This window comes from Myxine glutinosa, chromosome 7 (assembly GCF_964187855.1).
Source record: "Myxine glutinosa chromosome 7, kmMyxGlut1.1, whole genome shotgun sequence".
In the NCBI taxonomy this organism is placed as follows: domain Eukaryota; kingdom Metazoa; phylum Chordata; class Myxini; order Myxiniformes; family Myxinidae; genus Myxine; species Myxine glutinosa.
The window spans coordinates 160,444,995-160,472,932 of NC_136267.1; the positions used below are offsets into that span (position 1 = coordinate 160,444,995).

General features: G+C 44.8%; 1 protein-coding gene across 2 annotated transcripts in view; it reads left to right on the forward strand.

The window, feature by feature from the left end:
* The window catches only part of ARPC2 (actin related protein 2/3 complex subunit 2), a 104,149-nt gene that overhangs the window by 39,922 nt on the left and 36,289 nt on the right, over positions 1-27,938 (forward strand). For both annotated transcript variants that reach the window (XM_068123479.2, XM_068123480.2), the window contains exon 7: positions 25,424-25,550. In XM_068123479.2, the coding sequence (XP_067979580.1) occupies positions 25,424-25,550 (127 nt within the window). The remainder of the gene's footprint in view (positions 1-25,423; positions 25,551-27,938) is intronic.

The window sequence follows — 27,938 nt, forward strand, 5'->3', positions numbered from 1 at the left end:
TCCGTGCGCTGCTGAAAACCCATGATGCTGCCTCCAAATCAGGTGACAAGGCATCCCTCAGAACAGCGAGGGCCAACCTGTCCCATGCCATTAGGGAGGCAAAGCGCCTCCCTTTTCAGCATTTAGCATATGATACAATTATCCCCAGGAGTGATTTCAGTTCAGCATTTAATACAATTATCCCCCAGAAGTTGATAGGGAAGTTGGGCCTGTTGGGCTTGAACACCTCCCTCTGTAATTGGATCCTGGACTTCCTGACTGAGAGACCTCAGACAGTCCGGATCGGAAATAACATCTCCGGCATCACCACACTAAGCACAGGTGCCCCCCAGGGCTGTGTGCTCAGTCCACTGCTGTTCACATTGCTGACTCATGACTGTTCTGCCAAGGCAGTTCAAATCATATCATCAAGTTTGCTGACGACACGACAGTGGTGGCTCTCATCAGCAACAATGATGAGTCAGCATACAGAGAGGAGGTGGAGCGGCTAGCAGTCTGGTGTAGTAACAATAATCTGTCTCTTAATGTGGATAAAACAAAAGATGACTGTGGATTTCAGGAAGGCCTGCGCTGACCACTCCCCACGGTACATCAACGGTTCCACCGTGGAGATGGTTAGGAGCACCAAGTTTCTTGGTGTGCACATCACAAATGACCTCAAATGGTCCTTCAACACCACTTCCCTAGCCAAGAGAGCACAGCAGCGTCTCCATTTCCTGCGACATATGAGGAAGGCAAGCCTTCCCCCCTCCATCCTCAACTTATTCTACAGGGGTACCATTGAGAACGTCCTGACCAGCTGTATCACTGTCTGGTACGGGAATTGCAATGTCTCGGACCGCCAGACTCTGCAACGGATAGTGAAGACAGCTGAAAACATCTTTGGGGTCTCTCTCCCCTCAATGCAGGATATCTATTACAAACACTGCACGCGCAAGGCCGCCAGCATAGCTGACGACCATTTCCACCCGTCCTATGGACTTTTTTGTAGCCTGGTGTTGGGTTAGCGGTTGAGGTGGTGGCTTGGGATCCTGGGTGCGAATCCCGGTCGATCGCTGAATTAACGCCATGGGGGTTTACTCAGCCTGTCATCCTTCCAAGGTCGGCAAATTGAGTACCAATTCACTGGTAATTCCCTGTGTGTCGCAAGAGTCAACTAACAGGATTGGTGGCAGGAAGGGCATCCGGCTGTAAAACATTGCTTCAAAAAGGGGACCACAGTGCCTGAAAAAGGCCAACCCCTGCTCTGTGGGGAAAAATGGCCTCTAAAGGTGGTTCCTATGGACTTTTTGCCCTCCCGTCGTTTGGGAAAAGGTACCGCAGCATCCTGGCCAGATCTGCTAGACTCTGTAACAGCTTCTTCCTCCAGGCTGTCAGGCTCCTCAACACCCTGTTATCTTCCACCACCCGCTTTAATTTAACTAACAGGTTCTAAACGCCCTTCCCACCCCCCGTCCCACCATCCCCCCTCCCCCCTCCGACTTGCACTACATATTTCATATGCTGCTATACATAATATGTTGCTACATAAATGGTTTACTTATCAGATGCAACCTACCTATAGTCAACTGTTCAACTCTATACATTTTGGTTAAAATATTAATTTTATGTTGTCTTGGATATACTCGTATTGCCATGGATATTCATTGTGTATTTACTGTATACTATCCTGTGTATTTATAGTATTGTTCTGTGTATTTTTGGTATTGCGTTACACTTGTCATGTCCAATCGCACTATTAGTGGGGCGGCTTAGCCCAAATATTCAAAAGAATTGTGCATTTTGTGAAACAAGCACCAAATTTGGCACAAATGTACATTAATATGTTGCGAACATTTTCAGATATTGGGCCACTTGAAATTCCGTAATTTTTTTTTTCAAATTTTTTCAAATTTCGTAATTTCAAATTTTTCGGGTGACACCGTCACAATTTCGGTCTTCAAGGCCGGCCGATAGGTAAAGTGTGACCGGAAGGGACGAGGTTCTCCTGACCACGTGGCCCTCGATCTGGGAAGCGAGAGGCGTTCCATTAGTGGACGCGCCCCTCACGCCCGACTTTTGGGCGGCCCCGGCAGGCCGTTTGTTTTGACGTTCCGTGACAGGCCCCGCACCCCCACCTCCGGGCCGACCGGAAGCTTGTGCTGAGTACATCATACCTGAACAACTCAGTGAGGCAGAACACAGCAGTGCACACCAGGGTGACCCCTTCAGTGCATAAACCAATTAACCTGTCCACTGCAGGGCATATAGAAATGAAGTTATTTTCTGCATATAATAATAATATAAGTTCAGTTCTATATAACAATTTCTGTTATCACCACTACCACTACAACTACCACTACTACAAGCTTTGTCTGGAATTTTGTGGACTAACAGACAAACAGACATACAGACAAGCTGGGATCAAAACATTACCTCCTTCCACCATTGAGTGTAGAGGTAAACATCATGGAAATTATATCATGCCCTAGATTTAATTCATGCTTACCCGTGTATTTGCTTCACTGGTTCACAGGGTCTTTTGCATACATGTAATTCAGACTCTCGTCTTCATTGCTGACCACACAATGTTCGCAACATATTAATGTACATTTGTGCCAAATTTGGTGCTTGTATCACAAAATGCACAATTCTTTTGAATATTTGGGCTAAGCCGCCCCACTATATCGGCCGGCCTCGAAGACCGAAATTGTGACGGTGTCACCCGAAAAATTTGAAATTACGAAATTTGAAAAAATTTGAAAAAAAAAATTACGGAATTTCAAGTGGCCCAATATCTGAAAATGTTCGCAACATATTAATGTACATTTGTGCCAAATTTGGTGCTTGTATCACAAAATGCACAACAGGTTTGCTATGCTGCTACACTATATGTGTAGTCTTGCTTGAATGTTTATATTGCACCGAGGACCAGGAGGAACGTCATTTCGTTCCATTTTCATACTGTATTGTATATGAATAGGATGACAATACAGTTTCTTGAATTGAATTGAATAAGGTTTGGGGATAGATTAAGGTAAATCTATAGAAAATTAGAACGGCACATGGTCAAGCGCATACCTCCGCCAAGCTGTACAGTTTATTTTGTATCCCACTGATAGGCCTGATCTGGATCGACCTGAACCAAAATCGAATCAGCTTGTTCTTGTCACTTACCCAACTCGTCCTCCATGTTGTGTCATAATCTGTCCACAACGTTTTGAGATTGATAGTTTTTGGGCTCAATCTCTCAATGGTGAAGAATCACGAACAAAAAAAAAAATTCTCGTATCCAGATCCGGAGACTCAACAAAATCGAACCAATTCTTCCTTGTCACACACCCAACCTGTCCACCAAATTTCGTCCGAATCCGTCCATACGTTTTTTGAGATATCCTGCTCAAAAGCAGATACACAGGGGTGAAAACATAGCCTCCGTCCACCTTCGGTGGCAGAGGTAATAATGCCAAAATCAAAAAGATGGTTTCACAGCAGCCCCTGATTGGCTACAATACGACCCGTTGCAGGTTTCCTGTTTTAATACCATAGGCAGGAAATTAATGCAACAGCGTATACATTTGAGATTAATGTTTCACGTGGATTTTATTCATTTTGTTTATGCCAACATTTTGCCTACATATGCATTTGTTGCCAAACATTTTGCCTCCATACACATTTGGTGCCAAACATTTGCGCACACAGACTTCCTTAGGAACCTTTATTCGAAAAAAGCACCCTGCTAACCAATAGTTGCTCATAGTAACTACTCAACCTATTTTACAACAAACAAGGATAGATAATGATCATGAGTTTATCGTCATATATATATATATATATATATATATATATATATATATATATATAATTATATATATATATATATATATATATATATATATATATATATATATATATATATATATATATATATGTATATACAGTATATATATATATGTTTATACTAGCTGAGGTACCCGGGTTGAATAAGAATAATACAAATATATGATGAAAAGAACATGTATATTTTAGAGCAATATCACAGTACATTTCCTACATGACGTTTTGTCAATGTTCAATTTCTCAAAACCTCTTGGTATACAACATTTCTGGTTTTCTTACTTGGTGCGAAGACATAAAGATTGCTTGGTTTTCCAACCCTCGAGCAGCCCACGTACAGCTGGCCATGGGAAGTACCCGGCATTGCCGGGCGGGGGAAGGGAGGGGAACGGGGGGGGGGGGGGGAGGAGAGGGTGGGAAGGGGAGAAGAGGGGGGGAGGGGAGAAGAGGGGGGAGGGGGAGAAGAGGAGGGAGGGGGAGGAGGAGAGGGGAGAAGAGAAGAGGGAGAGGGGGGAGGAGGGAGGGGGGAGGGGGGGAGGGAGAGGGGGGAGGGGAGGGGGGAGTGGAGGGGAAGGGGGTGAGGGGGGAGTGGGAGGGGGAGGGGGAGGGGGGAACGGCTGGCTTGGCAAGCGATAGCAGGCTTTTTACTTTTATTTTTACCTCAATGAGGGCTATATATATAGTCTGTGCTTTGAGCCTTCAAGTTCAACATAAAGTTTTTTTATGAAAAATAATGCAGATGTATAACAATCCACCAATGCAAGTTCAGAAATGAATGCAGATCCTTTACTTTGCGATACAAACGCAATTCCCGCCATTTCCACTCACGATAAGGCCTCCACAGTGACCGCGCCTCTTCTTCCTCCTACAACTTCGTCTCACTTCTTCGTCTCACTTCTTTCACTCAAAATGCACGAAATTCTGCCGCATGAAATTATGTAGAGGCCTCGTCGGGGGGGGGGGGGGGGGGGATATAAGGTAGATAAGGAAGGCGTTGTAACAGAAGAATTAAAGTAAAAGTGGAAGAACATAAGGAAATTGGAGCTATTCTGGACCCACAGCCAAACCCGACAAACCATTGCAATACACCCCGAACGTCTAGCGCCGCCACAAACTACACCATGGAATTGCAACTGGCGCGGTTTTTTTTAAACCATTGATATTAAAATAAAACGTAGCCTAAAACCACCGGGATTTTATGCTGATTCCGAATCTGTGTCTAAAACTTTTCTCCGATGTGTAGTTCTTGAGTTATAAGCGGACAGACAGACAGACACACACACACACACACACACACACACACAGACACTCCTCCTATATATTATATATATATATATATATATATTGTTATAGATCGCGGTTAGGATGTTATAGACCGAGCGGTGGTTTAAAACCGCGACCTAACAAAACTCACCCCGATTCCACCCGAACGTTGGTTGTATCGCACCCTAGCTGCTCAATGAGGGAAAAGACAAAAGCGACGCAATGCAAGAGGAAAACGGAGACAAAAAAAAGGTTCGAAATACTACCACATTTATTCCTACTATTTACACACAAGCAAAAAGACAGATGTCACGTTTATTTACAAGCACAAGACGCAGGTGACACAGTGCAAATTTAGCTTATCTACAGACTTAACTTATATCCCAGGACAGAACAAACAAAGACGACTCACACGGGGAATGCCAGGGATGGCAGAAGGTGGATGGCTGGCGGGAGAGGAAAGTTCCAAGGGGGGGTCTTGCAGCACAACCGGCGCGTTCAGCAGCCGCCGTTCCGTTTCGGCCCTGCTCCGAACCGCCGTTCAGGCCCCCTTTGGCGGTGGGGTGGCGCGGCTGCGGCGGCCTCCGTCCGCTGCGTTCCCAGGACTTGTCTCACTGGTCTGGTCCCTCAACCCTCAACCCTCAACTCTTTCTTGCTTCTCTCACTTCTCACCACCGACTCCTCTCTCTGGCAACCGACTGTGACCAACTCCTTGCAACCAACTCCTCCTCTCTTCACAACCCTTCTTTTTCCAACCCAGAGTGCATCTCTCTTTCTTCTTCTCCTCCTCCACTTCCGGTTGCGCCCTTTTATAGCGCCCCCCAGTGATCACGCCCCCGGCGCTTTGGACACGCCCATCGGGGCGCTCACCTCGGCCCTGGCTGGTCGCACGACCCTCGGGCTCCGCCCCGGACGACGACGGGCGGGCGCGCCCCTCCCCTCCTCTGACGAGGTGGAGACACGCCTTTCTTCCCTGACTCGAGCCTCGTGGTCAATGGTGGTTATTGGAGGGGAGGTAATATGGGCAATCGAGGCTCGCCAATGACGAGAGGGGGATGTAATATGAGGTCATTGGAGGTTTTGGAGGGGATGGAAAGGGAGATTTTTGGGGATGGGAAGGAAAGGGGGTCTATTCTCTTTCACTGGTGCAATGGAGTACTTTTAATTAATGGGAGACACAGCCTTATGCTAAAACACAGAATAAGAGATAACTATCAAAAGAAAAGATATATCGTGTCCTGCATGTATGTTTTTTATGGACTAACTACGGGAACGCCCTTTGACCTTTATACAACCACAACGGAGGGAGGAGGGGTGATATTTTACAACAACCTTTTACAACAACCTTTTACAACATTTTACCACCACCACAAAATAAAAAAAACATTCTCATATTCACAACACTGCACCCTCCTCCCCTTAGGCACGTCCCGGGCCTATTACTTTTACCTTAGTGTGGCATGTAGGTGTAGTTCCCTCTACTTTTAACCTGACCCTGAGTGTGACAGTTTTAAAACATAAATAAATGTGTCCCGCTGCTCCATTGCACCCTGCCTAACAGACTTACGCCCACAGTTAACCGAATTGCGGAATGGTCTTCAAACTATACAATGACGGTGGGGAGCATTATTTACACTGACGCTAATTTTATTTACAAAACTAACCCAGGACCTGTAATTGTTCTTTCTGGGGGGAGGACAGTCTGCTCTGCATCAATGCACCATTAAAGCACCCAAAAACGCACCAATACACACCCAAGCACCAATCGGTGCAGTCCCCATTGTTCAATGAATAAAATAAAACCAACAAACCCAACCCTGCAGGTGTCTCTTGCTCTTCGGCTCCCTCTGCTGGTTATCATTATTTCTCCCAGTTGTTGTCATTTTCATTTGCTTTGCTTACTGGCGGCCTGTTTGTAATAAAGCTTGCTCAAACGTGTCCATTTTATTTATCTTTATTTATGGCCCACAGGGCCGACTACGTGTGGTTCACCTGTGGGGCATCGGTGCCCTGTGGCCAAGGTCCGCCAGCAAGATTTCGGGCCCTCATGGCCGGTTCCAGCAGAGGGGCCTTGCCCCAACCCATGGGGTCCATAAGTGGTGCTCGGCCACTGACATGTGGTCCATAATGTGGTGCATCGATGCAGACAGCTGGTTCTGGGAATTTCGGGCGCACAATGGCCGACCCACGCACGCTCCCCTCGGCGCCCAACGGCGCTCAGGTCCTCATGTGGGAGACAAAAAGGGGGGACAAGACAGATGAGCGAGGGGTAAGGTCTCAAGGGTACACATCAAAAAGGCAATGCAAGGCGAAATGCGTACGGAGGGCGAAGTGAGAAAGCTCGTCCCTACCGTACGTCACCCCCCTGTTACCTAGCCCACCCTTGCCCTTACCCCATATGTACAAAACCTACACATTACCAATTCGTCACTACTGTCACGTCTTCCCCATAGTTCCCCTATATCAAATTCGTCTCCACAATCCCTCTACTTCAAAAATTTGCCATCATCAATTCATCATCAATCCTCATAAGGAGGCAGAGATGGAACATCAAAGCACAATGTCACACCCACGTCATGATGCGTCTCACAATCCAAACATTTGCATCATAAAAAATAATCAAAACATGGCATGGTGTGGAGTACCTGTCACCTCAGGTGAGTGGATGCAGATGGTGCGAGGAGATCCTTCATCCTAACTATCCTCTAAATGACTTTAACACACTTTACACTACCCGGGGTCTTTCTTCGGCCAAACCATTGGCCCTCTTACACTATGGGTTCTAAAAACCAATTCCCATTGGCCAAACTGTGGTGCTCTTCAATTTGGGGTCTCACTCCCCCGATTCATCTCCCGGTGCCCTCGCACAATTTCTGGGCCGCGACGTGTAGCTCTCCCAACAGGTCTACCCACCTGCACACCTCCACCACTGTAGTTGCCACCCGAGCTTACCTAGCTCCTCACCCTAACCTAACTACCTGGGGACAGCCCCTCTCCTGGCTCTGTCACCCCATGGTGCCCTCTGGCACTGGGCTACCCGGGTCCGTCCTCCGGATCCTCGGGCCCCATTCACACAACTACTACCGGCTCCCAGAGCCCACCTGCGGCCTCACCTGGCCGACATCCTTACAGTGGTGGAGTGCCCAAACCAACTACACACACTAACAGGTTACACGCCCAGCCATTTCCACAACACCAACGCACCCATCCACATACCATTCTGTCACCCGCACCACAGATGCCAATATCCAACCACAATTTACCTGCACCCTCTACCTAACACTTACACTACCCGCCCCGGGTATCCGTGATGGGGGTCCACTCTTCCCCCATTCACACCTTCGCACCATCCACTCCACTCCACAATTTCCACCATACCCACTCCACGACCATCCATTCCAATACTCCATACCATTTATTCCATACACCTGTCCTCCATTCACCTGTCGTTGCACACCTGTGCAATCTCACCTGGTGCCACCTGCACCCTCCTCCTCTTTCTGGACCATTTGGTCAACACAACACGCAATCACCACTACTCCCTCATACACTGCTCCATTCACCTGTTCAGTTGCACACCTGTGCAATCACACCTGTTCAATTCTCACCTGTTCAATCCTCACACGCACGGCATCATCTCAGCTAACTACTCCCCTCTGAAACCTGCGCTTCCCAGTCGTCCCTTTAAACTATTGCGCTCCCACGTCATTATCATCCACACTAATCTACCTGCGTCCCCACTACAGGTATCAATCACTAACTAAGCTTAACGTTACCTCAGGTCATCTTCGCTAGATCCCTACACACCATATCCTAACCCACCCGGGCTAGTTTTCACTGCCATACACCCCATAAACTATTGCTCCTTTGCCCCCCACATGGGAAGGATGGTGGATTTGCCATCCCACCACATCGGGGGTCTCACTACCAATTTCGCTCGTCCAAATCCAACAATTCAAAAATTTTCCATTTACTGCCAATTCTATTCACTTTTCTAAATTTCGTTTTAAATCACTATCACTATCACCATCACCCGTCTACTTATTACATCCTCTCGGTGCGCCAATTCACATCTACAGCCCGGCTTCGTACAGCCGAGCAATGAACGCGGGTTCTTTTGTGCCAGCGGCTGGATACGTCCCGCATTCGGGGCAGGGACGGAGGCTTACCCGGGCCGAGATCCCATGCACCACCTCGGCGTGGAGTCATCCAATGTCCCGATCTCGACCTGCCGGCACGTCTCAATAGAAAGTGGTCGCCATGACGACCCTTCCTATCGGGCTGCCCGCTCCGCCTAGTGGAGCCCGGACGCGGCCGTTCCACGCGAGGCCCAGCGTGGATCGCGCACGGCGGTTCTTTCGAAACCGCCGTGGTTCGGATCCCCGCCGGTTCTCGCGGCACGCGAAGCCCGGCACGCACCGAGGGCCCGATCCGGCTAAAAGTCGACCTAACCTTTAACCCGGTTATCGTCGACGCCTCACCTGCAGGCTTACATGCATACGCTACCCCTTTCGTGCTCATACATGCAGCCGTTCCCATTCTCCTCGTACCTTTCCTTACACACCCCGGTACACTCACTCCGCCCATCGACTTGGTCACACACCTGACCACCGAACACCTTGGCACACATTCGTCGCTCGCACACCTCACCAATACACCTCTTCGCGCCCCTTTCTCGGTCACCTCCTTTGTGACAATCACAGGTGTGCTCTCACCCGCACACCCAACCACGTGTCTCACTACCAATTCCAGCGTGCATTCCCACTCACGCTCTACCATTCCAGGTGTGCATCCTTCTATTCCAGGTGTACATCCTCGCTCACCTGCCACAACCAACTCACGCTCCGTTTCACTCTCACTACTCTCACCTCCACTCTCGGTCGCGCACTCACCCTTCCTCTCGACAGCGCACTCTTTCCTCATGCACCCGTCCGTTACACACCTTTCTCGCGCACACTCTGCCGCACCTTGTCCCGTTACACCCTCTGTAACACTCACCACAGGCATGCATTCTCCCTTACTCTTGACAGCATGCGCTTTCCCCTTGCACCCGTCCGTAACACACCTTTCTCGCGCATCCTCCCGCGCACACTTTTTCGTTACCTCCTCCGTAACACTCACCACACCGCGCTTCCCTGTGCTCCCTCGCACACGCGCTACGACCGACTCACTCCTGACGGCACACTCACTCCTCGGCGTGCACTTTTTCCTCACACACCCCATGGTCGGACATTCTCGCACACCTCTTTTTTCGCACACCAGACCTGTCGCACACTTCACCAACGGCCTCTCACGAACACCCGGATCCAATCCAATCCCCAAGCCGACTGAAGCTTTCCTCACATCATATACATTGCCACTCACCTTGGCACCTCGTCCCCGCACCTCCTTTGCCACCTGCAAACTTTTTATTTGGTTAGTGAGCACCGCATCATGATTTGAACACAGACCTTGTACATATTCCATGACATCTCCCTCTTAGTTTCTGTCCGTCCCTTCTTAATTTCACTCACCTCTTCTCCCACTTCCTCTAATTTTTGTTTAACCTCTTTTATTTCTCGGTGCGTCCCCTCAAGTTCGTCCTCTAAGGCTACCGTGACCGTCTCTATGTGCATCCTCACCTGCCGGTCCTTTGTCTCCATTATCTCTGTCACCTCGTCCACCCTCATTGTCAGTTCCTCCCTTACCATCTGACATTGCCTCTGCGTCGCTATTAATTCGTTTTTAATTTCTTTTTGTGTCGCCTTCAACCCTCCTAGTACCGCAGTGTTCTTTTGAACCTGCTCCACTAACTTCGTTTGTCCCTCCGTCAGCTGTTCCACCTCCTCCGTCAGATCTTCTATTCCCCCTTGTAACTTAACCGTATTATTCCTCACTTCTTTCTCTATACGCTTTTCGCCTCGCTTTACCTCCTCGCGTAGCCCCGAAACCTCCTCACTCACCCCTCGTCGTATTTCCTCCATCTGGTTCCCCATCTGTTCGATTTCCCGGGCGGATTGTTCCCCTATTTCCCGCAATTTGTCCTCCATCCTATTTTCTAACCCCATTAACCCATTTTTCACCCCCTCTAACTGATTCTCCTGGGCAGCCATTCTGTTTTCCACCCCCATTAACCCATTCTTTACCTCTTTTATCCCGTTGTCTAACCCCTCAAATTTCTTGTCTAATCCCTCAAATTTCTTTTCTAATCCCTCACCGGTACCCCTCGCTTCGTCCCTCATTACCCCCATTTCGTTTCCCATTACCCCCATTTGGTTCCCCATTACCCCCAATTGCTCACTCTGAGCATCCATCCGGTTCCCCATTACCCCCAATTGCTCACTCTGAGCATCCATCCGGCCCTCCAATCGCTCACTATTCTGGGCCATAAGGGCCTTCATTTGTATAAAAAAAGGTTCAAATCCATTGGCATCTCCGGTTCGACTACCGCGACCATGGGCGTGGCTAAATGTGGCGCCGCTGTAATCACGTGCGCTAGAGCGCCATTTTGTGCACCTGAAATTCCCGCAACCACATTGCCATTTTCCTCCTCCCTTTCTTCCCCGAAGTCCTGGGTTACTTCTAACCCCTCTATCTCTCCCACCGGCATCCCGTCGCCTTGGACAGCCATGGCGCGATTTCAAAATTCGGGCTCTTTCTTTAAAACAAAACAAATTTCGTACTTTATAATTTTGAGCGCGTGAAGCGCGCTCCGGGTCGATCTCACTCCCCGACACCAATTGTTATTCTAATAGTACAATTGGTGTTCCAAAATTTGGGCTAAATAAATTTAGTCCCAGGTTCGAATCCAACTCCTGACAACCAATTGTTATAGATCGCGGTTAGGATGTTATAGACCGAGCGGTGGTTTAAAACCGCGACCTAACAAAACTCACCCGATTCCACCCGAACGTTGGTTGTATCGCACCCTAGCTGCTCAATGAGGGAAAAGACAAAAGCGACGCAATGCAAGAGGAAAACGGAGACAAAAAAAAGGTTCGAAATACTACCACATTTATTCCTACTATTTACACACAAGCAAAAAGACAGATGTCACATTTATTTACAAGCACAAGACGCAGGTGACACAGTGCAAATTTAGCTTATCTACAGACTTAACTTATATCCCAGGACAGAACAAACAAAGACGACTCACACGGGGAATGCCAGGGATGGCAGAAGGTGGATGGCTGGCGGGAGAGGAAAGGTCCAAGGGGGGGTCTTGCAGCACAACCGGCGCGTTCAGCAGCCGCCGTTCCGTTTCGGCCCTGCTCCGAACCGCCGTTCAGGCCCCCTTTGGCGGTGGGGTGGCGCGGCTGCGGCGGCCTCCGTCCGCTGCGTTCCCAGGACTTGTCTCACTGGTCTGGTCCCTCAACCCTCAACCCTCAACTCTTTCTTGCTTCTCTCACTTCTCACCACCGACTCCTCTCTCTGGCAACCGACTGTGACCAACTCCTTGCAACCAACTCCTCCTCTCTTCACAACCCTTCTTTTTCCAACCCAGAGTGCATCTCTCTTTCTTCTTCTCCTCCTCCACTTCCGGTTGCGCCCTTTTATAGCGCCCCCCAGCGATCACGCCCCCGGCGCTTTGGACACGCCCATCGGGGCGCTCACCTCGGCCCTGGCTGGTCGCACGACCCTCGGGCTCCGCCCCGGACGACGACGGGCGGGCGCGCCCCTCCCCTCCTCTGACGAGGTGGAGACACGCCTTTCTTCCCTGACTCGAGCCTCGTGGTCAATGGTGGTTATTGGAGGGGAGGTAATATGGGCAATCGAGGCTCGCCAATGACGAGAGGGGGATGTAATATGAGGTCATTGGAGGTTTTGGAGGGGATGGAAAGGGAGATTTTTGGGGATGGGAAGGAAAGGGGGTCTATTCTCTTTCACTGGTGCAATGGAGTACTTTTAATTAATGGGAGACACAGCCTTATCCTAAAACACAGAATAAGAGATAACTATCAAAAGAAAAGATATATCGTGTCCTGCATGTATGTTTTTTATGGACTAACTACGGGAACGCCCTTTGACCTTTATACAACCACAACGGAGGGAGGAGGGGTGATATTTTACAACAACCTTTTACAACAACCTTTTACAACATTTTACCACCACCACAAAATAAAAAAAACATTCTCATATTCACAACAATATATATATATATATATATATATATATATATATATATATATATATATATATATATATATATATACAGTGGAACCTTGACTTACGAGTTTAATTCGTTCCGTGACCGAGCTCGTAACTCAAATTGCTCGTATCTCAAATCAAATTTCCCCATTGAAATGCATTGAAATGCTATTAATCCGTTCCAGCCCGACAAAAACCACACCAATTTTTTTTGTTACGTGTTTTTAAATAAGAAAAATGTACTTTATAAATAACAAATAATGTATAAACAAGCACGACCTCGTATATACTGTACATAATAAAAGACAATGTAAAGAAATAAACTGGTTTTATTAAGTGTATTTACCTTGAAGATCAGACGAAGATGCTGGCGGAGGTGGAGGGGATAACTTTTGCCTTTTTCGCCACACTTTCCTCGCTTTCACTTGCAGGGCGTTTAAAGAAAAACCTGTCCAACGAGGTTTGTTTCTTCCTCCCTTTCAAAATGTTTCGAAAATGAGTGAGGCAAGTGTCGTTTTCTCAGCACTGCACTTGCCACTCACTTTCTTAGGCCCCATGGTTAAAACTAAGAAATTTTCCAAAATAACCGAAATGCGTAAACTAAAATGCAGCGCTATACGATAGAGATACTGTACGTGCACGGCCAGATAACCACGTGACCAGAACCCACCTGGCGGCAAAACTCAAAATAACCGAAATGCGAAAACTAAAATGCAGCGCTATACGATAGAGATACTGTACGTGCACGGCCAGATAACCACGTGACCAGAACCCACCTGGCGGCAAAACTCAAAATAACCGAAATGCGAAAACTAAAATGCAGCGCTATACGATAGAGATACTGTACGTGCACGGCCAGATAACCACGTGACCGGAACCCACCTGGCGGCAAAACTCAAAATAACCGAAATGCGAAAACTAAAATGCAGCGCTATACGATAGAGATACTGTACGTGCACGGCCAGATAACCACGTGACCAGAACCCACCTGGCGGCAAAACTCAAAATAACCGAAATGCGAAAACTAAAATGCAGCGCTATACGATAGAGATACTGTACGTGCACGGCCAGATAACCACGTGACCAGAACCCACCTGGCGGCAAAACTCAAAATAACCGAAATGCGAAAACTAAAATGCAGCGCTATACGACAAAGATACTGTACTTGAACGGCAAGATAACCACGTGACCGGGTGGCGAAAGCTCGTAACTCGGATCTCGGCTCGCATCTCAAAGCAATAAACCGCCGGAGCGACGGCTCGTATCTCGAAAAACTCGTAAGTTGGGGCACTCGTAAGTTAAGGTTCCACTGTATATATATATATATATATATATATATATATATATACATACACACACACACACACACACACACACACACACACACACACACACATATATATATATTATAATAGCCGTAGATTCTGTCTGTCCGGGGTGTGGCTTACTCGGTTTGCAGAGTAGCTCCACCCATAGCTCCACCAATTCTGGGAGAGGCTTCGCTTTATACAGACTTGGCATTTAATATGGAATATTTTTTTGTGGGGATGAACTTACTTTTCAAGATGTCTTAGAACCAAAAGTTCATTGGAATTATCTTGAAATTATTCTACATTTTGTTAATGTGACCTTTAAAAGAAACAAAAACCACATTTGACATTTCGAAACAAATAAATTGATCCTTGAAAGTGATGTAAACTGATATCGAACTCAATTCATGGACAGTACTGTGTTAAACTTCTGTACGTTTTCCAGATGTATCTCTTTATTTTGCACATTAGCCAAAAATTTTTTTAACAAAAACAAAAGTTAAATTACGATTGGGATTACGGACAGTAAAATTACAGTTCAGTACTTCGTGTAACCCCCACGAGCATTCAGGAGAGCACGTACACGTTGAGGCATGCTGTTCACGAGATTTGCCAAGGTTTGGACAGGAATCGCTTGCCATGCAGTGACAATAGCCTGCTGCAATTCACGCACAGAGGACGGATGCTGGTCCAAGTGGTCGATTTGACGCGTTAATTCTGCCCACAAGTTCTCTATCGGATTCATATCCGGGGACATGGCAGGCCACTCCATATGCTCTACACCACGGTCAGCAAGAAAGTGTTGGATCATGCAAGCACGATGAGGCCGTGCATTGTCATCTTGGAAGACAAAGTTTCCTCGAAAGGCTGCACGAGCAAATGGAAGCAATGTTTCTTCCAGAATGGCCCTGTACTTGAACTGGTTCAGGTTTCCATTCAGAACAACCAGGTCAGTTTTGCCCCCTGCATGAAAAGCAGCCCAAACGGTCACCCCACCACCTCCAGCTTGGACTCTTGGCACTATGCAATCTTTGTTGTAGGTTTCATGCACTTGTCTGCACACTCTGACGCGGCCATCTTGACGATAGATCAGAAATCTTGACTCGTCACTGAAGATCACGTGATTCCAGTGTCCTGGCTGCCATTGACGGTGCTCTCTGGCCCACTGAAATCGGCGCTGGCGGTGTTGTCTGGTCAGGCGTGGCTTTCTCAGGGGACGCCTGGCACGATAGCCTGCTTGAACCAGTCGTTGGTTGACTGGCCTTCTGGATGTAGGCACATTAGTCAGTTTCTGCCACTCAGCCCTAAGCCGATTAGCTGACTTGGAACAGCCATTGCGGACTAACCGGTGCAGCTGGCGATCATCCCTCCTTGTGGTTCTGCAGGGACGTCCTGGCCTCAGTATTGGAGTAGGGACACCCCTCTGAGCATTTCGTTTCAGGATCTTTGACACCTGACCTTGAATGATGCCATACTGCTGAGCAATAGCACGCTGTTTCATGCCGTAATTTCGTAAAGCCACCACTCCATGACAAACAGCATTGTCGAGTTGACGGACCATCTCCAGAGGAAGCGGCAATAACTTTTGGAGACGTGCAGCAGTTGTTTTCCACTAATACAGAACGCAACAACCCTTGTATACCCGACTGTGAAGCCAATCATCAAATGCACCTGTCCGTACATTTTGCCACGCCACATGTGATATTAGCCTGTTGTTGACTTCTTGCTCTGACAGACAATCAGTGACATGGTTCTTTTAACAAATAAATCACCAAAGTGTAAAAGAAACTCACCAGATTGATATACTGAGTTAAGAAAGTAAACCCAAGTCAAGAAAAAAATATATATTCCATATTAAATGCCAAGTCTGTATAAACAAATATCCACCATTTTATTAACTCGCATAGCTTTGAGGCCTGTTTTTAGGCCCGTGGTGTCTTGCTCTCTCTCCCAGTTTTATTTCAAATCAAATTCGATATATCATTTCATTTTTCACAGTCGCTAACATAGTTTTAGACTCGGTTGAAAAAAAACGGGAAGAAAATCCGATGAAAGTTGACATTTATAGAACGAAATGAATTCTCAAAGGCCTGTAACTTCAAGGCCATTGAGTCTCTCTCACGCCTTTATCTCCAATTCAACTCACCATCTGATTTCATTTTTATCGATGGTTTTGGACTCGGTGTCAGCAACGCGGGAAAATGCAGAGATATATTTTTAAAAATACACCATATCACCGCCCACCGCCCAACCGCCAACAACCGCCCAATATGTATCATACACCGCCCAACATGACAGACGGCAACATGTCGACATTATCGCTTTTTCTTTAAACCGAGTGAACCGAGCCGAACCGAATAAACCGAGTGAATTCACCGTTTACTTTTGATGACAGTCGTCACAAAACGACATATATTTCTTCGTTTTTATTTCATTCAACATTATTAGCCAGAAGTAAAATATGGTTCAGGAAATTACCGAGAGATATTTCTTCGTTTCCTTATTTATTAGTTATTTGCGCATACACTTTAAATAGGTTTATTTGAAATCTTTAATTTTCACAATGTAATATATTTGTCATTTGATGATGACGAGACACTTCCTCTTGACTCGTGACAATTCATGCGTTGCGTGGAAACTTCCATTTCCAAAATGAATGACACAGTCGATGAAGAACGACTCGGTGTCAGCAATGCAGGAAAATGCAGATATATTTTTTATAAATACACCATATCACCGCCCAACAGCCAACAAGTATCATACACCGCCCAACATGACACTTTTTCTTTAAACCGAGTGAACCGAGCCGAACCGAATACACCGAGTGAATTCACCGAGCGAATTTCATCCAATTCCACCGAGTTTCATGAAACCGAGAGATATTTCTTCGTTTTTATTTTATTAGTTACCAGCAGAAGTACCCAGCGTTGCCGGGCGGGGGTGGGGGGAAGGGCACGTACACTTTAAACATGTATATAGATGTGGGATATATACATGTGGGACGTGTGTGTGTGTGTGTGTGTGTGTGTGTGTGTGTGTGTGTGTGTGTGTGTGTGTGTGTGTGTGTGTGTGTGTGTGTGTGTGTTTGTGTGTGTGTGTGTGTGTGTGTGTGTTGCACATACAATGAGAGTACACTCCTGGAGACTCAATAGCTCAGTGGGCTGTCACCGCGTAAGTGATGAGGTTCCTGGGTTCGAATCCCGGGTTGAGTCAGAATTTTTTCACACTAGCCCCTCGCAGGAATTTACTTAGTTTCTTTAAAAAAAAAATATATATATATATGATTCACATACAATGAGAAGTACACTCCGGGGCAAAATAAAAATGAGCCAAACTGTTTGTTTTTTTCAAATTTGGAGCCTTAGATGCACAGTACATATTCCAGTTTAAATTGATTACTCGTGTTACAGTAGCTGAAAGCCCTCTGTGTGGTTTACAGAAATTTTAATGAAAAAAATCCGTGTTTCAAGAAGTTTTGTTCTCAAAAAATAAAACAAAATTACGAAATTTCTATATTTTTGCCTTTCATCTTTTAAAGGCCAATATCTCGGGTAAGACAAAATAGATCAAATTTTTACATATAAGAAAGGAAGATAAAGTCTGTTTTGAGTTGTTCTGTTTCACAATATATATATGTCAAATATATATGCCAAATATATAGAAGTATACTTTTAAAGATCTGCAATGCATTTTTAGAGTGTTGTCATGTTTTTCGACTGTTTCGTGCATATGTAGTACCTAAATTGCTCTAATTTATTTATGACTTGCACAGTTGGTGTAGGTGTGTACCCCGGTGTATACCCCGGTTTAGAATAGGTACCCTGCGCATTGTAAGAGCGTGACCAAGGGTTGGCGTCAGGAAGGGCATCCGGCCATAAAAACATTGCCTCAAACAGGGAACCATGATTGTCATGGGGCCCGCAAGGCTAACCCCCGCTCTGGCGGGGAAAATGGCCTTAAAACGATCATTCATTCATTTTTTTTTACAGTTGGTGTAGGTCATGTTTTTTGTATTTCAATTTAGAAATGCCTCCAAAGAGAAGTTCCATGCTGATGGGGATATTAAAAATCGAATTCAATTGCTTGTCTTCGGCAAGCAGGCAAGACATGTTCTGAAATCAACAAGCTCCTGAAGAAGAACTATTCTATTTCTCTGTCTACCATAAAGAGAATAGGTCTACAGTTCCAGAAAACTGTTTCTACTGCAAGGAAGAAGTGATCTGGCAGACCTAGAGCCAATAGAAGTAAAGATGACAAGCGACTGAAATTCTTAGTTCTGAAATTCTTAGAAAGGAAGCAATTACCAGCGATTCCTATGTTTTTGTCTCTGATCTATGATGTGCAGAAGTATTGATATGTTTCAAATATTGCTAATTAATAAGTAATTTTAGTAATTAGCAATTTGTTAATTATCAAGCAATCATAGGAATGATAGCACACTTTAAATATTGCATATTTAATAATGCATTTTGGGTCACATGACTTGCCATTTTTTGGTCATTGCTCGATTAAGTTAACTGGTGAGGTACCCGTGCTACGCACGGGTGTGAGGCCACAAGCAAACTGACAATGCAGAAATGGCGAATGCTAAAGCATGAAACCAATAAATTCCAATTCCTGTAGCACCTTCAGTCGCACGTCAGACATGGACAGCAAGTTCGTGAAGGACTTCCATGAAAAACGTACCTGTTGGCAAACAAACGGGTACGTTTGTTCCATACCCAGTCAATGGCAAATCTGCATATGGTGATCCACTAATTCACATTTAGAAAGTAGAAACCGTCACGGCATTTCGTCATTCACTTGAACTCGATATCTCCTTTTTCATTCCAAGCAGCATAACTCCAATCACAAATGAAATAACAATACAAAAAATAAACTTTTAACAACATTCGTGACGTAAACAAATATTTAAATCCTGATGTGAAGTTCCGTACGGTTGGGTGAATACAATTATGAATTCAAAATCGTAATTGTGTTCACTCAATTCCAATCATCAATTGATACTTTAACAAAACGATTAACACGATTAACATTACGATTGAATGACATGACGGTTGTATTTGGATATTATCAAACCCGCCCATTGCCGTCATCTGTCCACTTCCGCATTCGCGGCAGGTTCATAATTGTCATCAAAATCTAAACAGTATTTGTAGAATTTCAATAAAAGCCACATCACTATTCATATCGGTAAATATTATTCCATCGTGTTTGGAAAAACTGGAAAATTGGAAAACTTGGAAAAATTGGAAAAACAATATAGCCTATTTTACTCCCATGGGTCCCAGGATTACCCACCCAAAATATCGTTGCGATCGGTTGAGCCGTTTTTGCGGTACCTTTGAACGGACATTTGGTGAATTATAGTAAGATTATGAATTTGCAACATTTTTAGTTTATCTATTGGCTTGCACATCATTGTAACCCCGTGCTCTAGAACATAAATCTCGCTCACAATCCACTTCATCAAATATATGAAGTTTGTATTTATTATGTCTGCCCGTAGGATGCACCCGAGTAGTTGCTTGCAGTCTGAAAGCATGCCCCACTGGTAATAAATAGCTCCATAGCTGTGACAAATGTTGTGGTTTGTGATGTCCTGGGTCATCATTTTCTTGGATGCTTTGTTTTTAATTGGTGAAGCAGGACTGCTTGTTGAGTATCCACTTTAGTGTCTACAACTCCCACCCTCCCCACCCACCCTCCACTGTTTGAATACATCATAAACAGCCTTGCTGTATAAGAATACATCATAAACGGTCTTATTACCTCTGCCACCATAGGTGGATGGAGGTTGTGTTTTCACCCCTGTCTGTCTGTCTGTCTGTCTGTTTGTTTGTGAACAAGATATCTCAAAAAGTTGTGGACGGATTCAGACGAAATTTATTTGTGAACAAGATATCTCAAAAAATTGTGGACGGATTCAGACGAAATTTGGCAGAGAGGTGGCGTATGAAATAAGGACGAAATGATTAGATGTTGGCGAAGATATGGATTCAGATCCGGCTAGTAGAATTTTTTAAGTGAATCTTCAACATTGGGAGATGGTGCCAAAAACGATACATAGCAGGATATCTCAAAAAGTTGTGGACGGATGATTTTGATTAAATGTGATTCTGTATTGTGATTTTCTGGTCTACTCTGAGATACAAAACATAAACTGTTCCTATTTTGTCTGTTTTATCTGTTACTATTTTTAACTGTCCTTATTTGGGGGAAAACATTTTTTTTTCAAAAGTTTAAGGTCTGACCCTGCCAAAACGCTCCATTTGCCACAAAAACACTTTGTGTAAAATAGTTTTGAAAAATATCAATATTTAGAAGTCACCCAAGGCCCTTGAAGTTTTACCATGTGCGTGTATAGGGGAAGCTGCATAGAACAGCAGTTTATCGTTCATATCTTTCCTATTTTTAACTTACAGAAGCCATACTAATACCAAGTGAAAGCATTAAGTGTTGCAAACCATCCCCCCCCCCCCCCTCCCACCCAAAGGTGGGTATTATCTGCTTGAAACAGGGGTGTCATCGTGACCAACCACTCATTGTTGCCCACTGCCCAGTCAACGTCTTTTTGAGGGCTTGAGGAAACTTCTTCCGGTAATGGGAAACGCCTAGAAGAAGGAACCGCAGTTGCTCCTCATCCTTCGTCAAGCGTCCGGAGAAGTCTTGGACGAGGGCAATGCCTCGTTCTGCATGGTCGTTTGCCACGACCAGTGACTTCACAACAGCTCTGGCAGTCTGGTAGTCTTCATCTTCCTCCCACTGTGCTGCTAGAAGATGGAGCAAGGAATCGGGAATCTTCAGTTTCTTGTGTTGGTAGTAGCAAATGTTGACAGTGTTTTGCCATCCAGGGTATCCATTGCCACTGTGCTTTTTTGCTGGTTCCTCTTCACCTTTATTTTTCGACATTGCTTCCACTATCTGGTCTTTGATGTCTGGTGCAATGTCATCATCAAATAGGGAGAGACCCACCAGCTCCTCTGAGAGATACCATAAATGGTGAGCCATTTTCTTGGCCGTCACCTTTGCGATGCCTTTATTGATGAACTTATAGTCCACCAAACTCTTGAGAAGACACAAGTCACTGTTGGGAGCTTTCACAGCAAGTGGAGCAGTGATCCAGGCTTTGACATAGATGCATGCAAAGAACACACACAGATCACAAAGTCCCTTCTGCTCATGAAGGGTCAGTCGGAATTGGTTGCGGAACATCCACACTTTAAATGTGTAGATGACTTTGGCCATCCACCGTGCATGATGCATTTCCCCTGCGGCTCAAAATCTGGTTCCTCGAGGAGGTGGCGCTCCAAGAAACAGCAAGGTGAGCTCTATCAGCTTTCGGTAGTCATCACGAGGCTGCTTGTCCATGATCAATGCTGTGTTGATGAACTCTATCAGTCTTTCCTTGATGTTATCGATACCTTCAGCTGCTTGCTCATCCGTGGAAGAATTTTCAAAAGTGTCCTGATCTATGAACTCCCAGTGCTCCTTGAAACGTTTGAAAAGCAGAGTATCTGGTGCGGATTATGATCCCATTAGTTCTTGGAAAGCAGCACCTGCAATGTGTTCAAGCATGTGGTGGCGACACGCCAAATACAGAAGATCTCGACCCAGAAGCTGTTCTATGATGATGCAGGCTCCGTTATTGCGACCGGTGTTTGAGCTTGTGGTGTCAAAACACATTGCTTGGACATTTTCTTGCAGGCTACAATCTCTAAGTGCATGAAACGCAGCGTGAGCTTGAGCTTCTCCTGTGCCAGATGGAAGCTTGGGCACTGACGGGAGCTGCGTTTCTCCTTGAGCAGACACCAGCAAAGGGAGGCGATTAACATTCTGGTTTCCAGTTAAATCGGGAATAAGTTTGCTATCCCAGTGCACTATCAAAGGTGCATTAGGAGAGAAGTTCTTCAGGATTTCTTCTGCCAACTGCTTTCTGTGTTTCAGCCTGTTGTGCCTAATGCTACAACGATTCAAGGCAAGCTCTTGAATACTGTGCCCAAGGCTTTTGGCAGCTTCACCGACAATCAGCATGGCAGCCCGATCTGAAACTTTGTACGGTCGAGACTTGCTGACAGTTCAGCTGTTATGATGGCTTTTCGCCCTCGTTTTGGCAGCAATGAAGAAGCACCAGATGGAGTAGCTTCATCCTCACGATCAGAGGCAGATTCTTTGTTGGTTGAACTGCTATCCTCTAGAATTGCCAGGGCCACCGCTTCTTCAGCTGCTTTTTCTGCTGTTAGGCATCGCTTTCTCTGTTACTCCAAAGTTTCTTGATGGTTTTTTTGCTTTTGCAACAGGACCTCATCAACTTTATCCATACATCCATGGCGTCCCTTTTCCCGCTGCACCATGAGGAACTACTTATCTTCTTCAATCGTCATCATGCTCAGGGCTTGTGCATGCGCAATGTCAAACAAGTCATCAAAACGGTCATTGAAATCTTCCTCATTCTTTGCCTGAGTGGCTGTCTTCCTCGAAGCATGCTTCTTCAGACCCTGCCATCAAAGAAACAGGGATTCCAGCTTCTTGATTGAGTCGTGCTTGTGTCGAACTGGAATATTCGCCTTTTGCCAAAATGCGAGGATTTTCTCAATTGTTAGTGTTTCTGCCTTTCTGACAGGATGCTTGTTTTCACAGTGGAGAAACAGGAAGTATCCCAGAGCTTGTCTTTTGGATGGAAGTTTAGACCCTCTGACGTCCTTAATGTACAAATCTAGAAGGTACACTTTCAGGTGATTTCTTCTAGTAGCATCTGCCATCATTTGATGACACAAAACAATCTGTGGAAGAAAAAATAAATATTTGAACAAGACAAATAAGAAAGATGTGAACGAAAAACTTTTGCACTGTGTAATGTTGCACTGTCAGTGTATGTCATATACTCATCAAAACTTGGTATGGTAAAAGCATAATTCAACAATTAAAACCCTAATACATCAAATAATCTGTGAAACATAGGTGATGTTACTTGACATACACGAATAGTGTAACATTACCGTTGCACTGTACAGCTTCCCCATATTCATGTATTACACACCTACATGGTAAAACTTCCAAGGCCTTGGGGGACCTCTAAATATTGATATTTTTCAAATATATTTTACACAGTGTTTTTGTGGCAAATGGAACCTTTTGGCAGGGTCAGACCTTAAACTTTTAAAAGTCAAAAAATTAGGACTGCCCTACTGTTCACCTGGTGGAGGTCTGCTCTCTACTGAGTGCTGTTCTCGATGGTTTTTTTTCTGTTTTTGCCACAACATTATTACCTATTTCTTGCAACGATGTCAGTTTAAGATATAAAAGGCAGTTCTTCTAGGCTTTGCTTGTTGACATTTCTACTTCACTCTGTTAAAAAGGTCAGTAAGGCATTTTCTGCATTTTTGTGCACAATCTTTGCCTGTATTAGCCCACGACTTATCAGCTTGAGTGCTCCTTATCCGATTGGATCTCACAAGCGAAAGGGAGTTCAACCAACTTGCAACTTGGATGATTCCTTCAAAGAAGATGGAGTTTTTCTATCGGGGATGGCAATACGTTTCATTTGTAAGCGTTCTGTCACCCGAGGCGTCCGGTCATTGATATGTTTTCCTGCAGACTGCAATCCTGTCGTTTGACGACAATTGCATCATGGTGCAATATCTGCAGTGAGTGCTGCATCAAGTAGCATGACGTCCTTTGAATGGGGATGGAAAGCCAGCAGTCCCAGATCTGCATTAAGGTTTTCAATGACATGTTATCTCTCAAAATCTGCCGTTGTGTGCTTGCACCTTGGCTTGATTAGTGTGATATGTAAGTAAAATGTAAAATTGTATTGCAATGGTAAGAATGGGGTTGAATGTGTAAATTTATGTATCATTTAATGGTTTGTTGGCATATGGTATGATGCCGGCATGTTGGGCCAAATGACTTCCTCCAGCATCATTGGAAGTCCAAATGCTTTGAAATAATTGGGCATATATGTGACGTGATACAAAGCAATTGTGTGTGCACTTTGTGATAGAGCATTACATATTGCAGGATGACAAGTAAATATGTACTCGACCTTTTCAGGGAGGGAATTAAAGGTGAAATACCTTATTATGGCAGCCATCTTAGACTTTACAAGGCTACCATCAAAAACCCAGCATATGTATAAAATTTTCACTTCAAAATTCCAAAAGAAGTGGCTGTGTCCAGATATTTGGCTGAGAACCTAGAACTTTACTCTCTTTTGGTGTTTTGCTTTTTAATATAGCTGTATTAGATTACGTGTATAGTATTGAAGAAACCATCACATAAAGGAGTGCTCAATTAGACAAGCAGTTTGTGTTGGACTAATTTGTAGTAAATCCAAACTGCAAAGCACATGGGTGGAAATCTACATAGGATACAAACACCTTGGAATGATATATGATTTATGCATACCAGTGGTAATGACTCATCCTTCAGTAAGTCATTTGGTGAAGCAAAATGTTCTGTGACGAGATTGATACAAGAGCCTCATGTCACGATGTTCGTAGTTTTGACACTGGAATGCGTCTTTGCAGGAGTGCTCTCCAGTTACGAGACACTCATTTACTTGCCAAGCTTTGTGCTTGAGATCTTGTTGTACAAGAGACAAGTTACCACGTTTGGTGTTTTTTGAGAATTGTGCAGTGAGGCACGAGAAACGAATGACCGGAATGATGCGTAAGCAGAGACTAGGGAACGCACAAGCAAGGGAATTTTGAAATCCAAGATCATGGTCGTAATGGTGGTATTGTAGATATGCTCCCTCACTGAAAATGTCTCTCGACCTCCTGCCAACTTTCACACTTTTTTCAAAGTGCACAGTTTTTTTTCACACCTGCTCCACCAAAGAGCAAACATTGCCGCTGTAAACCTGCAAGTGTTTTTTTTGTTTGTTTCTTTGTTTTTGCGTGCAGGAGTTCAAAGAAGGGCGCAGAGCCAGCCAGACAGCTCCTCAGGTGCTCTTTAATCATCGCGACCCGCCGTTGGAGCTGAAAGACACCGATGCTGCCACTGGCGAGAACATTGGCTACATCACTTTTGGTCAGCCCTTAAACCTTTATTTCTTGCTGTTCCTTTAACCTTGTGCTTGTGTGGCAGGGCTTTTGACATGGTTAGTATTTAGTAACATGCAAAAGAGGTTTGAGATGCCCCTCCAGATTAACCCACTTCTCCTTGCATTTTGATCCAATCCTACTTAACACCATATTGAGTAACTTGTTGCATATTTTCCCAATGTTTGGCAATTTCTCTGGACACCATATTGATGGTTGTATCTGCAGTAAACCTACAATCAATAATCGTTTTTGGGTAGTGTTCCGTTCAAGTGTCAGGCAAATGACAACAAAAGTTAATTTTCAAAATTCTATGTTTTGTATTTGTATCTCTATTTTGATTATTTGTTCTGATACTCGGATTTTAGTACAAAGAGAGTGTTCCATTTGCATAAACAACTCGCTTTAAGAAAAAACAAGACCAAAAGTCGAACAGCGGCGTAGCCGGGCTTGTGAAATATTATAAACCACAAACATATTATTAGATTTTCAAGCCGTCACTAATGCTGTTTATAACATTAAACAAAGAAATTTGGAGGAATCTCGACATCAATGAGGTAAGTTTTACTTACAGAACTGAGCAAAGATCTACTGTAATGTAGATTATATCCCACAAGGGTTGGAGGTGTGCTCATTCACCAAGCAGCTAGCCAGCGCTTGCCAAGCCGTTCCTTAACGGTTTTGAATGGAGTGCCTGCTCGAATGCTTAAACCACTTGACGATCTCTCCACAAGAAACTTGGTAAATGAACACACCCAATGTTCTTGAGACCGACAATAGATCGACTGTAATCTATATACCCAAAAGATGAATGGCTCTTTCTGAAGCTCCCTTAGTGAGCGGGTGTACTTGTAAATTCAAATGTCGGTCGGTGCAGTCAGCCGCCGTAATGACATCATAGACGTAATGACGTAACGGACACAAAACTGCCGCTACTTTAATATGTAGAACATGATATATTTTAACTTCCAGTACGTTTGCAGTCACTATGAAGGGATTAGTGTTAAGATTAGATTTACTATAATATATTAACGTTACATTAGCATTATTTCGAAAATGATATTACCATAAAAAAATGCCGAGGTGATTAATATTAGTGCCGAACACCGCTCATCATTGATCATGAACCATACACCGCTTCAATCCATTAACTTTCCATTCACGACATTGGGATTAATTTGTTATGGTTATATTTACGATACCAGCAAAGGTACCCGCCCTATGGGCGGGGCTTCAATTGGGAGGCCCAAATGAAAAGGCAAAATATCAGAAATTGAAGGCTTTTTTATTTTAAACGATTCATAGAAACATCCGTTGAATCATATCACACGCAAATCATCAAAATCTAAACAGTATCTTTAGAATTTCAATAAAAGCCACATCACTGTTCATATTGGTAAATATTATTCCATCGTGTTTCAAATCGTGATCGATACACTATGATCGTGATGATCGTGATGATCGTGATCGTGAATCGTGATCGATAATCGTGTTCACAATCGCTATGTCGTATGTACTCCCGATACGTGTACCAAATTCCCGATATGTGTAACTGTACCAAATCAACAGTTAATAGGATTTTGAGCCGATAGCTGTTACGGCCTTGACAAGATCGATGGAGACAGCGATCTGTCAGCGTATTCACCGCCCAAATAGCTATGTGGAATTCTCTCATGTAGAGATTAAACGTTACGGCTGTCACGGCCTTGGCAAGATCGATGGAGACAGCGTTTATTATACTTTTAATGAAGGACACTGTCTCAAGCTGCAGTCCCCATCACGGATGGGGCTCAGCGGTTTACTCGAGCCTGACGGCGAAGGGCAAGGTACACGCTGGCCCGTCCAGTGTAGCGCGCGTGCGGCCCCGGACATCGAAAGGCATTAAACGTTCATTAAACATTAAACGTTCATTAAAGGATTACGAAACGAAAAACATTACGAAATTACGTTCACACCGTCACGTCAAACACTACCGTGAACACATACATCGTCGCAATGAGAACATCGCCACAATGAACGTTATGCGAACGCGAATGTTATGCGGGAGTCCAAACCTGAGAATACTGGAGACCAAAGCTGAAATTGGGAAAACTAAACAGCATATTTTACTCCTGGAGATCCCAGGATTACCCACACAAAATATCGTTTCGATCGGTTGAGCCGTTTTTGCGGTACCTTCGAACAGACGGACGGACATGTGGTGAATTGTAGTAAGATTTATTTGTACGAAAACGATACTACTGAAACGATACACTACTGTATTAAGAAACCTGGGCTTAATTAGTCCGAAACGGTCCGAAGTTGAGTCATCATGCCTAAGGCCTATACGTACTGTATTGTTGGAAGAGACCAACGCCGATGCTTTCGATATTTGATG